This window comes from Haliotis rubra, unplaced genomic scaffold (genome assembly GCF_003918875.1).
Source record: "Haliotis rubra isolate DU_JTF1 unplaced genomic scaffold, ASM391887v1 Scf265, whole genome shotgun sequence".
Classification (NCBI taxonomy): Eukaryota; Metazoa; Mollusca; class Gastropoda; order Lepetellida; family Haliotidae; genus Haliotis; species Haliotis rubra.
Genome location: NW_025766725.1, coordinates 99983 through 116897, shown reverse-complemented (window position 1 = coordinate 116897; position 16915 = coordinate 99983). Strand labels below are relative to the sequence as shown.

Here is a 16915-nt window from a genome sequence, read left to right as displayed (position 1 = left end):
GATACTCTTTTAAATATCTCAACATAAAGTTTATGAAAGAAAGTCACGAAAGATGTTAATCAATAGATGAGACATATTCAATACACATGTAAAAACATAAAATATCTTTGAGATGACTCCTTGTGCCTTTAGGCAGCACATGCATTTCATGTCAGGTGATGCGACGGTCCGTCGTCATACCTGGCTGAGCGAGCTAATTGCCATCTATAGTCTGATCTACTGTTTTAAGCAGCTATTCGTACTTTTTCTAAGTTTTGCCCGATTTTACGAGCAAACATGCTTTTCTGGATATCCTATTACGCATCCCACTCAACGCCCACTTAGGCCGATATGGGTTATTTCGACATATGCCATTTGCAATTGTGTACATTTTAGGGATACGAAGTAACTGTCAATTTCCGACATTCCTTTTTGTAGATGTGTGCATATGATCCCTTTCATGAGCTCAAACATATGAGCACAACCCTTGCCAGGCACAATGCTAGTGTGTAGTAAACCTAAATGAAAACGCTGTTTGCTTCTTTTGGGGGGGGGAATAATCCCCCCAAAAACAAAATGTGTACTTTTATTGTTTCAACGTTGTATTTTTAGAATTAATGTAATGCTACGAAGCCATCATAATGATACGTTTATTGCTAAGTTTAAGTTTGTTGAAGGATTCATTGTCAACAATCAATTTCGTTGCCATTGTTGCACAAATGTTTTCTTTGTGAAATTGGTATGTTTGTTTCTTTTACCATGAACCTAAACACTATAAGAGATAAGATAAAAGAGAAGGTAATTTTTTAAAAAATAATTCGCCACTTAAATGCAGTACCGACTTTCATCAGAGAAGATAAGCCCTTTCCATTGTCCCCCACGACAGTTTTGCCGCTGTTGTGTCCACTTGGATACGTTCCCGGCGGTGACGTTGGGTGAATATGGGTCTCCTGGCAGGACATCGACAAAACAGGTTCCTGGCTTGAAGACGTCGCCGAATGGTAGGTCACTGACTGGTCGCTGGTGGTTTCCTATGGTCTTTGCGAATAGGTCTTGCACGTGTTGATGGACGATATGACGGTCTTGGCGACGTGTTGTTACACGGGGTTGACCACTACGTGGACGGTCATCAGTGCTGCTGGTGGCGTTGTATCGCACTTTAAGACGTTCTATCGTTCGTACGCTGCTACTGAAGTCATTAGCAATAACTCGAGCATGTTGACCAGCGTGCAGACGTCAAATAGCTTGTTGTGGTTGATCTCTCGTTAACCTAGTCATAGCTGCTGTGTTCAGAAAACAAGTGAACGATTGCCATTCAAGCCGGCAATTTATGCCTGAATGTATTTACGATGCACGTGCATCTCGATTTCAATGTTTTGTTTGTGGGAACTTTTCCCTCTCCAAAAGACAAAAACATTTCTAACTTCAATCTCAAACAATTCTTTATTGGGCAATGCAGGCTATACGACCACGATTCATGTTTCCTCAAACCTGACTTCTGGTGTATATTTAAAAAAATAGGTTCAAATACTCCATTGATACCCAAATGTCATTTCTAATATTACGACGTTTCTTTTGCCTTTCAGTATATTTCTCAAAGTACATACTGACGTATGTATCACTAAATGTTGTACATTCTAGGATGTAGCCTTTGATCACAAGTACCATAAGAACACATGCAATGTATTCGGTTGTTCAACGTGTAGCATATATATATCGCTTTTAGGTTAATTTCTTTGACCACATGTACCATATTGACACATACAAAATATTCGGATGTTCGACGTGTCGGTTACTACATCACGCAATTGAACCATCACAGTGTTCTTTATGCAATAGTAATGCTGGTGGGATGCTTTCAAGTATTCAGGGATATCAAACTGCATGCAAGAGTCACGATCAATATGGGGTGAAAGACACGATCGCTGAACTTGATTAAGGGGATCTCATCCCCATCTATTTCATGCACCTAATGGACAGTTTAAACCTATAGAAACCAACGATGCTGATTTTGTACCTGGGGAATCTGCTTAAATTATTAAGATCTAGATGGTCGTATTCCAAATGCGTCGGAATTGTTGAAGGCAAGCAGAAGTCCCAGAAGAACGACGCTTCAGGTAAACCATTGATATACATGTCCCAGATGCCAAAGAATTCAAATTTACAAAACACAGGCAACCGGACAAAATGAAATGCAATACCCCAGCTCCTTTGAGCCGGACTTAAATAATGTATTCGATTGCTTGTAAAAGGTTTTTATTCTCGGTCCACTTAACAAACAAAGTGACAGTATCCGTTCCGTTAAATGAGATACACATCATCAGACACAAGTAGTCCATGCTACGAAATGGATGTATTAGGTTTGGCGGTGGTGTTGCTGGAGTTGAGCACCATTGTGAGTATCAAGGTGTACATATTTAAAGAACAGTTGCAGTGTAGGGATACCTTGTCAGACTACCGGCGTCTTCATGTTTGGAAAGGCCTGGACATATTACAATGTTTAAGAACCTGTTTAGATGGTCAGTTCTGCTTGTCCGCGTACTTTGAACGCGAGAATGGGACGTGTATTACAAATGGATTTGCCCTTCCTGATGGAGAAAGCACTGACGTCATAACGGATGCCACTGGGTTCAGTCTGTTCACGCTGTCAAGCAAAGGTATGGTTGTCAACCGTTGCTAAAATTCTAATCAGATCAGTGAAAATCTTTCCAAATATCGTCAATACGTCACAGATGTAGATACACTACTTTCCTTCATCACTCTTGAAGTAACGTATTAGCAACAGGAAACTATACTTCAATTCACTTTTAAGGTTTGATTTCCAGTTGGACAAAGTCTTAGGTTAGGTATATTTTTTCATAAAACGCAACGGTACTGGCGAATAGTAAGTAATCAAAGAATACTTGTAAATGTTTCTTTTTTTCATTATACACAATTCTTTGACATCTCATAATTGAGCATAATTATATTTGTACGTATCCGGTACGTATTCCTAATGTGACAGGTGCCATGTGATTGCAAATTCATTTCTTACCTCTGTATTTGCTACACCAGTTCTTTTATTCAAAATACACATCCACAGATTATTTTTTACAATCTTTGAAAGTCGAGCGATAGTTAAGTAGAACAAAACTACATCAAACAACAGTTCTCTCAATTACATACAATACAAACTGGGCATAAAGCTCTTTGAAAGGCATTTAGAAGTTGGACGAACATGAATACATGACACTTTTATGGATAACAACTTCTTTTTATTATTTACACGACGTTTCAGAGCTAATTCTTGCTCCTTCATTAGTTGTATTAGCGAGGATGACCTGATGAAGGAGCAAGAATTAGCTTTGAAACGTCGTGTTAATAATGAAAAGAAGTTGTTATCCATAAAAGTGTCATGTATTCAAACTGGGCATACATTATTTTGCCATTCAGTTATCATACATCCCCTTTGACCTGTAACAGTCAGTTTTAAGCTAGATAATGACATAAGGCGTGTGCACATCACTGAGTCTCATGGTCCCTATGATGAGCGCAAACACATGCACAATCCTTGTGAGACACATTGTTAGTTCCATAAAAATGTGTTCTATATTGTACGTCTCAACTTCTAAAATGCCACTCTAACAAATGTTAGTGTCTTGTAAGTCACAATCAAACGCTTTTAAACACAATTGCTTGTTGAGGGGGAAAATAATTGTATTTTAAAATGCTCGCAATACTACGAAGCCATCATAATGATACGTTTATTGCTAAGTTTAAGTTTTTTGAAGGATTCATTATCAACATTCCATTTCGATACCAATGTTGCAAAAATGTTTTCTTCATGAACAAGCTATGTTGATTTCTTTTACTATAAACATAAACATTATAAGAGGTAAGATTAGAGATAAGATAAAATAGATAAGAGATAAGATAAGAACACAGTAAAGGTTTGCCTCAGTGCTTTAAAGAACTTCTCATCAAGAATGTAAACGAAATGTAAAAGAGCGTAAAAGAAAGCAATGCAATTGCGGAGATCAAGGTGATAGTGCTTGTTAAGGTGCGAATTTATTTTTCTGAAAGTACATACTGACGTACAAGTCCGTTTGAGGCAAAATCTCCCTAACGAATTGCGTATTATTTCAGTGTCTCCAGTGTTTTGTAAATTTGAACTCTTTGACATCTGGGAGATTTACATCTATGATTTATGAGACGTCATACTTCCGGGACTTCTACTTACTTTCAACCATTATGTCACCTTTGGAATGTTGACCCGAGGGAAAGTTTCCCCTAATCATTTCCATGGATCGTATTTTTCACACCATATTGATCGCGACTATTGCATGCAGTTTGATACATGGCGTCTCACCGGAACAGGCTAAGTTCTCAAGTGGGGGTGTCCTTCTCCCCGTTCTCTTACAAAAACATCTAACAATGGTAATAATAATTCATTTTATATAACACATGGAATCATGTTCCTGCAAAATATAGGACACATTTTGCATAGAGATTTCCTTTGAAATACAATGCAAGTCCCTTCAAAATATTAACATTTGTTGAAGACATAAGTTGTAGTTTTCCCGTGAAGGATAGCGATGAAAATATTTTCGAATGAATTTATTTCTGCTACTATTATAGTAAGGACAACCCCAAATGAAATGAAATTCATCATCGACAGCCACAGTGTCAGACTTATCACATATTAGGGCAGGTGGGTCAACGCTTTCTTTGCTTCTTTAGCCAGAAGAGGGCTATTCTTATAAGTTTAATCAGATCAAAGACATATGAACTACTCAGAAGTTTGGTTTCACCTGAAAAACCAACAGATAAGTCTTTAGATGATTTGATCAAAGTGCTGGAAAACCATTTTGAACCGAAGCTGTCAGCGATAACACAATGCTCCAAATTCAACATGTGCAGGAGGCACTCCGATCAGTCGATTGCTACCTACGTTGCTGAAAACATGCTTCATGACAGATTGGTGTGCACAGCAGAATACGAACTTTATCATGTTGATGAGGACGACACATCTGTTCCACCACATTATATCAATGTAGAAATAAATAATGCATCAGTACAGCTGCAGATCGATACGGGCGCAACTTTCACCCTCATCACTAAGTCAAATTATGAGAAGACTTGGTCGTCCAACCATCCAGTTATTAAGGAGACTTCACGGGTCCTTCGATCACAGGAGAGATGCTGAAGATGGTTGGTACCATTGCTGTGGATATAAGATACAATAACCAATCCGTACCATCAGCTGTTCTTATCGTTAATCAAAAAAGACCAAGTTTACTGGGAAGGGACCTCCTCAACCAACTAAAACTCGATTGGAATGACATTGTAACCAAACATGAAACATTACTCACTGAAGAAGAAGGTGAATGATGAACTTGATAGACTGTTGAGTGATGGCATAATTGAACCAGTTCAATTCTCGGAGTGGGCCACACCCATCGTACCCGTGTTGAAAGGAAATGGACAAATCAGAATTTGTGGTGACTATAAGACAACTGTCAACCAAGTTTCTATGTTGGATCAGTATCCAAATCGAAGATCTCTATGCGGAACTTTCAGGCGGTAAGACTTTCACAAAGATTGACCTTGCCAGCGTGTACCTTCAGCTTCCGCTAGATGAAACATCAAAACAGTATACCACTATCAACACTCACCTGGACTATTCCGGTATAACAGACATCTCTTCTTCACCTGGCATATTCCAGAGATATGTCAACAACCTTTTGAAAGGTGCTCCTAAAAGCCTCCTATGTCATGTGGTTACCAGGATGACATTATCATATCAGGGAAAGATGACCCTGATCATGTGCAGAACGTCGATACAGTTCTAGGAAAACTGTCTAGGAATTCCCGCTAACAAGGAAAATTGTGTTTTCCAAGCCAAGGAAGTGACCTACTTGGATCATCGGATTAGTGCAGAGGGACTCCACCCAGTGCTTAGCAAAGTTGAGGTTATATCCAACGCACCTTCTCCCACAAATGTGTCTGAACTTTAGTCCTATCTCGGGCTTCTCAATTATTATGGGAAATTTCTCCCAAATATGTCTAGTGTGTTGGCACCCTTGCACAAACTTCTGCGGAAGGATGTGAAATGGACATGGGGTCATGAACAAAGCAAGCTTTTCGTGAATCAAAAGAACTCTTGAACTCATCACAGCTGCTTGTTCATTACGATGCTAATAAGGACTTAATATTAGCAACTGATGCCGAACTCAATACGGCCTAGGAGCAGTCCTGTTTCATGTGATGGAAGTATCTGATGGTACACACAGACCGATCTCCTTCGCATCTCGAACGCTCAACCCTGCAGAGCGTAACTATTCTCAGATTGAGAAAGAGGCCTTATCCGTGATCTTCGGAATCAAAAGATTCCACTCATATATACATATGGACGTTATGTCCATATCAGCAATGATCACAAACCCCTGGAAACACTCTTCATCGAGAAGAAGGAGTAACTACAACTGCTTCGGTCGGATCCAGAGATGGGCGCTGACACTCTCAGCATATGACTATTCACACCAGGTAACGAGATGAATCTCGCAGACGCTTTGAGCAGGTTACCGTCGTTTCATGATCTGCATACCTCATGAGACTATAGCTGCTGTAACCTTCCTCGACGTGACTCCAGTCACGGCTGCTGACATCGAAAGATGGATCCTACACCCTCCCGAGTGGAACGTTTCATTACACATGGTTGGACACATTCCAAGGAACCAGAGTCACAACCATATATGACCAGCCAGACTGAACTTAGCGTACATGAAGGAAACATCTTTAGGGGCGCACGAGTTGTTGTGCCGCCACAAGGTCAGCAGAAAGTACTCAACATGCTACACGACGGGCATCCGCGAATTGTTCGTATGAAAATGCTCTCCAGAAGCTGTGTGTGGTGGCCAAAGTAGGACTTTGAAATCGAGTCCAAAGTGCGTGAGTGTGAGAACTGTCAAGTTAATGCCAAAGCCACAGATTCGGTGCCTATGCATCCATGGGCGTATCCGCAAAATCCTTGGACAAGGATTCACATTGACTATGCAGGACCTTTTCAGAACAAGATGTTTCTACTCATAGTCGACGCACATTCCAAGTGGTTAGATGTGCATGTATGCAACTCGTCGACTTACCAGATTACCATTGATATGCTGGAACGAACTTTCGCAACACATGGGCTGCCAGTTACCATTGTGTCAGACAACGGCACAGCATTCACAAGCAGTGAATTCAGTCAGTTGGTATCCAAACATGGGATAGAGCATGTTATCATTCAGACTCAAACGGTATGGCGGAACGATGTGTACAAACGTTCCCTCTTTTCACGTATGGTGCGTAAATAATTATTTCTCATACTTAAAATATCTGATCTTTCACAAAGAACACGTCTCACTTTCCGACTAAAGCACAATGAGTCGCTCGCATTCATATGGTTCATATGGTGCGTAAATAATTATTTCTCATGCGTACAATATCTGGTCTTTCAAAAGAACACTCCTCACTTTCCCACTAATTTTGGTGTACCGAAATCCGAAATTTTCAAAGTTAGATATTGAGAGGGAATGTTGAGTTTCCACATCTTTTTGCAATATGCGTAAGGATAAGTATCTATTCTTGCTATACAAACTTCGGATTGTGTTCTTGACAAGTTGTTTTTGAAACGAATCAAGTTTTTCAATTTTCATGCCTTTGAAACGCCCCATCCTGGGCGCTCCTGTTTGAAGATAGAGTTTGTCGTTGTTTTAATAATGTTTTCAATTGCTGCTCTGGAACCCCAACAGCACAAGCTGTACGTTTAAGAAATTTATCAAGTGCTTAAATAGTCTGCCCCGTTGAGTTTCAGGCTTGAAGAAGTCGTAGACCTTGTGGTGGTGGAATTGGGTTTAACGTGGACCTTGTAAATTAAAGCTTTAACATCAGCAGTAAACTTCATTGTGTGAGATGTATCAATTGCTCAATCAGTGGGATAAACAGTCACGTGACAAATTTGCCCGTGCCTCTCGCTTACCTGGCTGTTACCTGAGCTGTCGCTACTCCCTTGTTCAAAATCTTAAAATATCGAATGAAAATAATGATGGTTTGTCAAACAACTTTTTTATTTTGTTGACAAAAATCATAACAAAATTCTGCAGAGTTGGTGTTTTTTCCCTATTTACTTTGGCTTGGTTTGAGTCATTTACGATTCTTTGTTTTTGAGTAAGAATACAATTCATTGGGGAGATTTTGCCTCAAACGGACTTGTATTTATCACTAACTGTTGTACATGTCCTCTTCTAGGATGATGCCTTTGATCACAAGTACCCTATTAACACATGCAATGTATTCGGTTGTTCAACGTGTCGGCTACTGTAGCACACAAAAACATCATCATACTTTATGCAATAGTTGTGCTGATGGGATGTTTTCATCAGATAAGTGAGTGAGTGAGTTAATATTTAACGTCACATCGGCAATATCTCAGCCATATCGTGACGAAAACAAATTATACAATATAAAGAGAAAACGTTTTGAAGATTAAAACCTGTCGACGATGGACAGTAAAAATACTAGAGAATCACAGATATGAATAGAACTAGCGACCAAAGCTAAAACATTTCAAATAAAGAGGACAATACAGTATAAAACACGGGCTATAGATCGCCAACAACTGAAGGTAGATCACCATACTAGGAACCATGGGGACTTACATTACTTTTGCTACCTGCATGGACCCTAGCTCTATTTAAACCATCCCTTCAGCCGCTGGGAAATGTAGCCGGCTCATCAGATAAGTACTCCGGGGTATCAAACTGCATGCAATAGTCGCGATCAATATGGTGTGAAAAATACGATCCATGGAGATGATTAGGGGAAACTTTCCCTCGGGTCAATATTCCAAAGGTGACATAATGGTTGAAAGTAAGTAGAAGTCCCGGAAGTATGACGTCTCATAAATCATAGATGTAAATCTCCCAGATGTCAAAGAGTTCAAATTTACAAAACACTGGAGACACTGAAATAATACACCCCAGCTCCTTTGAGTCTAGTATAAATAATGTATTCAAAACTTGTAAAAAGTATTCTTTCTCGGTCATCTGAACAACAAAGTGACAGAACGTCACGGGTGTGGATACAATACGTTCCTTCCTCACTCTTTAATCAACTTAGGAGTGAGTGAGTGAGTTAATATTTAACGTCACATCGGCAATATCTCAGCCATATCGTGACGAGAACATATTTCACATTGAAATGGAATGTATGTATATGATAAAAACCTGTCTACGAAGGACTGTAAAACAACTAGACGAGGTTCATTAACGCATTATACAACTGTCCTTCCTATATCTGACCGAGCGAAAGCGAGGTCAAATACAATTACAATAATGCGTATGTAAAGACCGAGTGTGGTATTTTATTAGTCTTACATGCATTAAATTGACAAAATAGCGTATTTTTGTTAAGGTTTCAAACCGAAACCGGTTTCATAAAGAGTTTGCGGAAGAGTTTGTACTAATAATATTTGCATGACGTCACGCTGTAAGGACAATACAATATAAAAACAGTAAACTGTTTCTTGGTTATAGATCGCCAACTACTGAAGGTAGATCACCAAATTAGGGACCATGGGGACTTACATTACTTTCCGTCACAACGTGACCTACCTCATCGCATGGACCCTCAGCTGGACGACACAGGTATATCATCCCTTCAGCCACTGGCGGAAAGTTTGAAGTCAAATTTAGCCAAAATTAAAATCAACTTAGGTACAACCGGAAACTATACCTCAGTTAATGATTGATTTCCATGTTGACGAAATCTTACGTTAAGTGTATTATATCGTAAACTTAGCCGGTACTGGCGCTGATTGACAAATCAAAGTACAATGGTAAACTTTTCTTTTTGCATTATAAACAATTCTTTGACATCTTATAATTGAAAATAATTATCTTTGTGTTTTCCTGGTACAATATTGTTAATGTAGCAGGTGTCATGTGTGTATATTTTTACCTGGACATGATGCACCAAAATCATCTGCAAGTAATGTGCCATCTACGGATTCATTTAAAACTTTAGCTCGGCTATTATCTTGTATAATAAAGAACGTTACCGCTGATATGCTACCTATAGCACACCTTGATCCTGATTGTAAACATCCGGCAAGGTGGGTCCTTCACGTACCTTGTAATGCCGACTTGTTAAAAACTGTGATATGAAATTAGGGAAACGGCCTATCAGACCCATTTCATGAAGGTCATTAAAAAATTCCATGTTTTGCCAAGTCGTATCGTACACTTTTTCTAAATCCAAACATATGGATTCAGCGGGTTGTTTATTGATGATAGCATTCTTAACGAAAGTTTCCAATCTATCTATAGGGTCTATGGTACTTATATTTTTTCTAAAACACATTGAATATTTGTAACAATATAATTTGTTTTTAAGTACAACATTAATCGTTTTTTACCATTCTTTTCATTGTTTCACAAATACAACTAGTGAGTGATATAGTTTTACTTGCCTGTAATTTATGATCACGTCCAGGTTTCAGAACCGGAACTTCAACAGTATTCCGCCATGAGGAAGGGAAATTTCCCGTTGTCCATGACCGCCTCGGTAGTGTAGTGGTTAGAACGTCCACCCGGAGAGTGGAAGGTCGCGGGTTCAATCTCTGGCCGCGTCATACCAAAAGACGTTAATATATGGTACTTGATGTTCCCTGCTTGGCGCTCGGCATTAATGGGTACAACAAGGACTGGTCGTCTCGGAGTCAGTATAATGTGTCTGAGTGGGGTATTCATGCTTAACTGCGGCATGGTATCTCAGTGAGCAAGCACACGAATGCACGTCGCCACATGATTGAAATATTCTTGAGTACGAATTAAACTCCTGTATCAAAAGTATATTCAAAAGAGTTTTTATTAACAGGAATCGGGTAAATGTTTAAGTTACTGATAAGGAATACTATTAGCACCTGTGGCAGCATCATGAGCCTGCCCTAAGGCGGTATGCAGCTCATGAATCGAAAAGACCTTGCTATAATCCTCACCATTTTCAGAATCAAAATGAAACATTTAAGTTATGGACATTTGGGCGATGGTGGAAATAATTCTCAGGCTTTTTCCTAGTCTTCCGAGCTTGCCTACAATCCGAGTTAAGCCATAGTTGTGGATTTGTTGAGGATTTCCGAATACATTCATCAGATATTTCATTCAAAAGGTCATAGAATACCTAAATGGGATCTGCAACACCACTAAATGATTCAGGATTTAGTTTCAATGTGCGTTAGGTGTGAACCAGTTTGCCTTTGTGAAATTCCATCTTGTAGAAGGTGGAGTGTCAGATGGAATTATTACCAAAAGGAAGGTTGGGAAGTGATCACTGCCACACAGGTCGTTGTGGACCGACCTTTCAAAGATGTTTAGAAGGCCAGCGTAAGGGACCATTCAAATCACCCATGACAATACAGTACAGTGGAAAGTGATCTCACATTAAATAAAGTATGCGCATTTAATTGAACACATTGAAACGAATCTAAAACTGACCCATGTGTTTAGATTGTTAGTGTATAAGAAAAAATGAGTGAGTGAGTGAGGTGACCTGTCTTACCTTAAATGACTATATATCATTACTTGTTAAATTCCGTCTGCAGTGGTCAACTACCCATCTACGTGTTCGGAAGTTAAGGCTCTGCTGAACGTGACCTCCGACGGGGAGTACTGGATATACCCAAAGTCCGCCACCATGTACGGCAACAGAGCCAGAGTCTACTGCCATGGCATGGACACCAATACTCCGACCGAGTATCTGTCTCTAGCCAATGTCAATGTCGGTGTATACCCACGTAAACAGAACCGATGGTGTAGAGGTGAAAGCAATAGTGTCTCAGGACCAGGCAGACCCGGAATAACAAGATTCAGCAAAATCCGCATAAGACCAGAGGTGAGCAATGTTAACAGTACTTTTCACACATGTTGATTAAAGTTCAAGGTATCTCAATGCCAGGTCAATAGTGAGTGAGTGAATGAGTTTAGTTTTACGCCGCACTAAGCAATATTCCAGCTATATGGCGGCGGTTTGTAAATAATCGAGTCTGGACCAGACAATCCAGTGATCAACAGCATGAGCATCGATCTGCGCAATTGGGAACCGATGACATGTGTCAACCAAGCCAGCGAGCCTGACCACCCGATCCCGTTACTCGCCTTTTACGACAAGCATGGGTTACTGAAGGTTCATTCTAACCCGGACCTTCACGGGTGCCAGGTCAATAAACGTGTGATCCTAATATACCATCTGGCTGATAATGATATTGATCCCCTGACTGCTTTGATCATTGCTTTTGCTATCAACGTCACTGAACTGGCGTGCATAGGGAATCCCATCCGCGTGCCTTGTATAATCCCATACCATCATTTCAGTAAAAGTTACATAACCATTTTCCGGAATGTAAAATCAAGTTATCCAACTTCAATGGCAAAGGGATTACTGATTTGATTCTGATGTCATGGTAAACGATGATGCCACAATGGTTAGCACTCACTGACGGTGACAGTATATTTTGTAAGGCTATTGTCAGATATCAGGACTAGGCGGTTTCAAAGTTGTAGGGGTAGGATGACAGGGAACTACTTTTATGTCTTTCCCCAGACGATGTCGGTGGTTCTAGACGACTTCACCTTCGCAACTTGGGAAGAAAACCGTCATCCTTACGCTCAAGCCGTGGACTGCTACAACAACTACTACGGTTCGGCACCGTGTGGTCCTGTGGGAACATTCACGGTTGACACGCGTGGAACTGGCTTGATCGTCGACATAAATGTAAGCTTCTGTTTAGCATAGATGAATTGTCCAGACCAAGAGTCCAGGTTGTCCCTGGTTGTCTTCAATATCTAGTTGTAGGCTATGAGTTTTTCTGATAAACAATTGACTTTCTTTTGCAAGTGTTTGTGATCTTGCTGCCAGATTTTACAGGATACGCACACCATTTCTCTAACACCTTTCTCCGTTCAAACTTGATTATGGCTCCATCATATATGGTGGAGCCTGCAAAAGCAACCTTAAAAGTTTTGATTCTGTACTCCATCAAGGCCTAAGACTATGTCTTGGATCCTTCAGAACTTCACCTGTTGACAGTATCTATGTCGAGGCAGATGAGCCTTCTCTTACACAACGCCGAATAAAATTATCGTTACAATATATTACAAAGCTATACTCTAACGAATCTAATCCTGCATATACCTGTGTCTTGAATCCCCTCTATGAGGATTTATACAACAGGATATCTTCTCTTGTTCCGCCTCTTGGGCTCAGAATTAAACCAATCATTTCTGCTGCCGGCATTGAGCAGGAAAATGTATCTCCTTCTCGTCTTCTTTCTACTCCCTGGCAATTGGTTAGGCTACAAGTTGACCTAACATTAACCGCATTTAAAAAAACAGAAACTAATGAATTACAATATAAACAAGAATTTAATCAATTAAAAAGTAACTATAATACATATAAATCCTTATGTACAGATGGCTCCAAGGATGGTGGCGCAGTGGCTTGTGCCACTGTCATAGGCTCCAGAACAATATCGTCTAGAATACCGGATAATAGCTCTATTTTTACAGCAGAAGCAAACGCCATATTAACGGCTCTTAAAATATTCTCAAAGACAACCCTAAACATAAATAATATATCATCTTTTCTGGCTCTCTTTCCTGCCCCCTGGCTACAAAAAATCTCTCTTGCAAACATCCAGTTTTAATCGAAATAATTGAATTATATAATGAGCGTGCTACTGGCCAATACCACATCGCCCTCTGTTGCTTACCCAGCCATGTTGGAATCTGTGGTCACATATTGGCAGCACTTAGCAAATCTGTGACACCACTTCTGATCCCCCATACTCCGACTACAAAGCTACCATTAGATCGTACATCCATGATCTGATGCAGAAGAAGTGGGACACCCAAGTAGGTATTAATAAATTACATGCATTTAAACCAGTTATCGGTTACACCTACTTGGGTTGTCAGTCCAGATTTGAAGAGGTCATCATGCGACGATGTCGCATTGGCCACACAAGATATACTCATGCATACCTGTTAAAAGGTGAAGAAGCTCCGTTTTGTATTCTTGAAAGAATCATGGTCAAGCATGTCCTGCTTGACTGTATTGAATATTCCATCACAAGGGATAACTATTTCACGTCACGAACTATGAAGGATCATTTTAGTAATATTAGTTCTCATTTAGTTATAGCATTTTTAAAGGAAATCCATTTTAAAGTGATTTGTAAATAGATAAATATATTTTATGATTGGAAGTTTAAATTAGTAACTCAGATTGTTAGTGACTGTATCCTCAAAGGGGGGTTATAGTACTGTACAATTATTGTCCTCCTTAGAGGGTATATTTATCGTCACATCGGCAATATTTCAGCCATATCGTGACGAGAACTATTGATGATTATATCATATATCAATCAAATTAGTAATTAAAACCTGTTGACGAACAACAGTAAAACTACTAGTGTATCACAGATATCCATTTAAAACCAGTAATTAAATCTATAACATGTTAACTAGAAATAACAATACAATATAAAAACAGGCTATAGACTACCAACAACTGAAGGTAGATCACCATACTAGGGACCATGGGGACTTACAGTACATTTGCTTCCCGCATGGAGCCTAGCTGGATTTACGCCATCCCTTCAGCCGTTAGCAGTTTAGACACATCTAGCCATACATCAATAAGACACATATTCTACGATTAAAAAGGTTGGATAGATTTAAATTGACTTTGAATGTTTTGGACTACGCACCACCTTTTTGTGAACATCTAGTATCTTGTTATTCGTTTGTTTGAAATTAAGTTTGAATTGTTGTACCCAGGCCAAATGGGTAGGGTTCGATTGGCGGCCTTATACCAGTGTGACTCGCTCCCAAGAGGGCGCTGTGATCGATCTGCTGTGTGGAGGTTGGTGCGGGGGCTGTCGTCCAGCCCAGAGTCTACGTCTGTACTACAACCACAACGACCGTGAGTACTGTATTACCAAGGCGTTAATCACGTTAACACGCTACGTGATACATTAACAAAAGCAGGTATGGCCACAAATATGAGTCGGCGAGTTTATTTTGACGCCGTTTCACCAATGTTCCAGCAATTTCACGGCGGGGACACCAGACATAAGCTTCACATATTTTACCCATGAACGAGCGGAGCTTCAGCAATGTTGCCACAAGCTGTATGGAAAGTTTGTCTTCAACATGCACTAAGCTGTTGTGTTTGGGCGTTTGCATTAAGCATGGTGCTGGTGTGTTTCAGCACCCTTGTTTGACAATGTTTCATTTCACTCAAACTCAACGAATATTGAATCAGTTGCTTCACTGCATGTTCTAACATGTCGTTTAATGTGACCCTTAAGCACACAAAAGTTTCATTTACCTTAGAGTACAAATAACCTCACCATGTTTAAGTTTATATATGACTATCAAATTTTAGGGTGTTCCCAAACTTTTTGTTTGTAGTAAACAATTTGCATGAGGCTGTGGTAAGTTGTCTCTTTCATAGCTGCTAATTCACCGTGAACTAAAGGGAGCGAGTTACACTGAATATGTTGAAACTGGTAATTGTAAGAATCCATTTCTTGTCTTACATTAAACAAATGTACCTCGTCTGTTTCAGTGCTCGCTGAAGGAAAGGCTGTACCGACAGAATTTGGCAATTACTAAGAGTCAGCCGATTTGTGGAAACAGGAGGGATATCATGGATGACAACGTCGTTTTCTCACGCGATGAAGGGTCAAGAATCCGAGAGATATTCTGCAAAAACAAGAAGAGTTACCGTTCCTTGTCACCCACCTGCCACCTGTGACGCATTGGTCTCGTGACTCAGGCTTTTATAACTCATGTGAGGCTGTCACGACAAAACTTCTACATCTTGAGCCAAACTGGATTCATATGAAAAATAAAAATAAAATTTCGTTACAAATCTCATAAGTAGGTATAAACATATCGTTTTCAGTGACTTTTCTGAGAACGCAATTTGCAATTATGTATTGGTTTTAGGGAGGTTTCAGGACCCGCCCTTGGATCCTGAATCACAAATTTGTATTCTCTCTTAGGGTTTGAAGCTCTGCATTGTCACTGTATCTGTTGATGTAACCCAGAAACTAAATTGTTGTGAAATCAGTCTGTAAGAAAAGAGTATAATTGGATAAAATATATTGACACACACAGGATTAGGTTTGCAGTAGATACAAATATGTCAGTTTTCCAGCGTCGGAAATATGTTTTCAGGCTTAGTACACGTGTAATCACGAATTTCCAGATTATGTCAAAGTTGAGTGTCTAAACTGAGGCACCTGCTTCACAGATCAGGCTTAGAATTGGTCTTCACCAAACCATGCTTATCGCGAGAGGTGACACATGTCATCTTATCCTAGTTGTATAGATTTATGCTAATGGTGTTGATCACTGGTTTGTCTGGTCCAGATTCGATTACTTACAGATCACCGCCTTATAGCTGGAATATTGCTGAGTGCGGCGTTAACCAACACCATTAAGAAGAAGAAGAAGAACAATAAATAAACAAAGAGGCCATTTTGATAGGAACTTGACTAATAGTACTGTTAATCCCCCATTTCCTCAAATACCAACCTACATTCAGTCATGCGTTACTGGTTCCCTTTGTTTCACAAATGTGCAGATGGTGATAGTTACAAAGGCTTAGACATTCAAATCTCTTTCAAAACTTAACACCTGCTAGAGTATATACCGACAACAAGCATCTTATTGAAAAACACTGCTTTGTCCTCCTATTGTACAGAATATAGTTGCAAGGGTTGCCTGATGACCACCAAAATAAAAAAGTGAGATGTAATTTGATGTAATTGAAAAAGTAATTGAAAAATTCAATTACATTGAGATATTAATTGATAAAATTACAATTTACATTTTGAACATTCAATTAC

The 16915-nt window shown here is 39.6% G+C and overlaps 1 protein-coding gene and 1 long non-coding RNA gene across 2 annotated transcripts; both read left to right on the top strand.

The window, feature by feature from the left end:
- Positions 1–2326: 2326 nt before the first annotated feature.
- Positions 2327–11925, top strand: LOC124280355. The gene is made up of 2 exons (XM_046716262.1): positions 2327–2636; positions 11600–11925. Exons 1-2 carry the CDS (start codon positions 2327–2329, stop codon positions 11923–11925), a joined length of 636 nt encoding a protein of 211 aa, XP_046572218.1.
- A 690-nt stretch (positions 11926–12615) lies between these two features.
- LOC124280321 lies at positions 12616–15801 on the top strand. Its single transcript, XR_006899650.1, has 3 exons — positions 12616–12768; positions 14835–14979; positions 15628–15801. It is a non-coding gene; the product is annotated as an uncharacterized LOC124280321 (long non-coding RNA).
- Positions 15802–16915: the final 1114 nt, after the last annotated feature.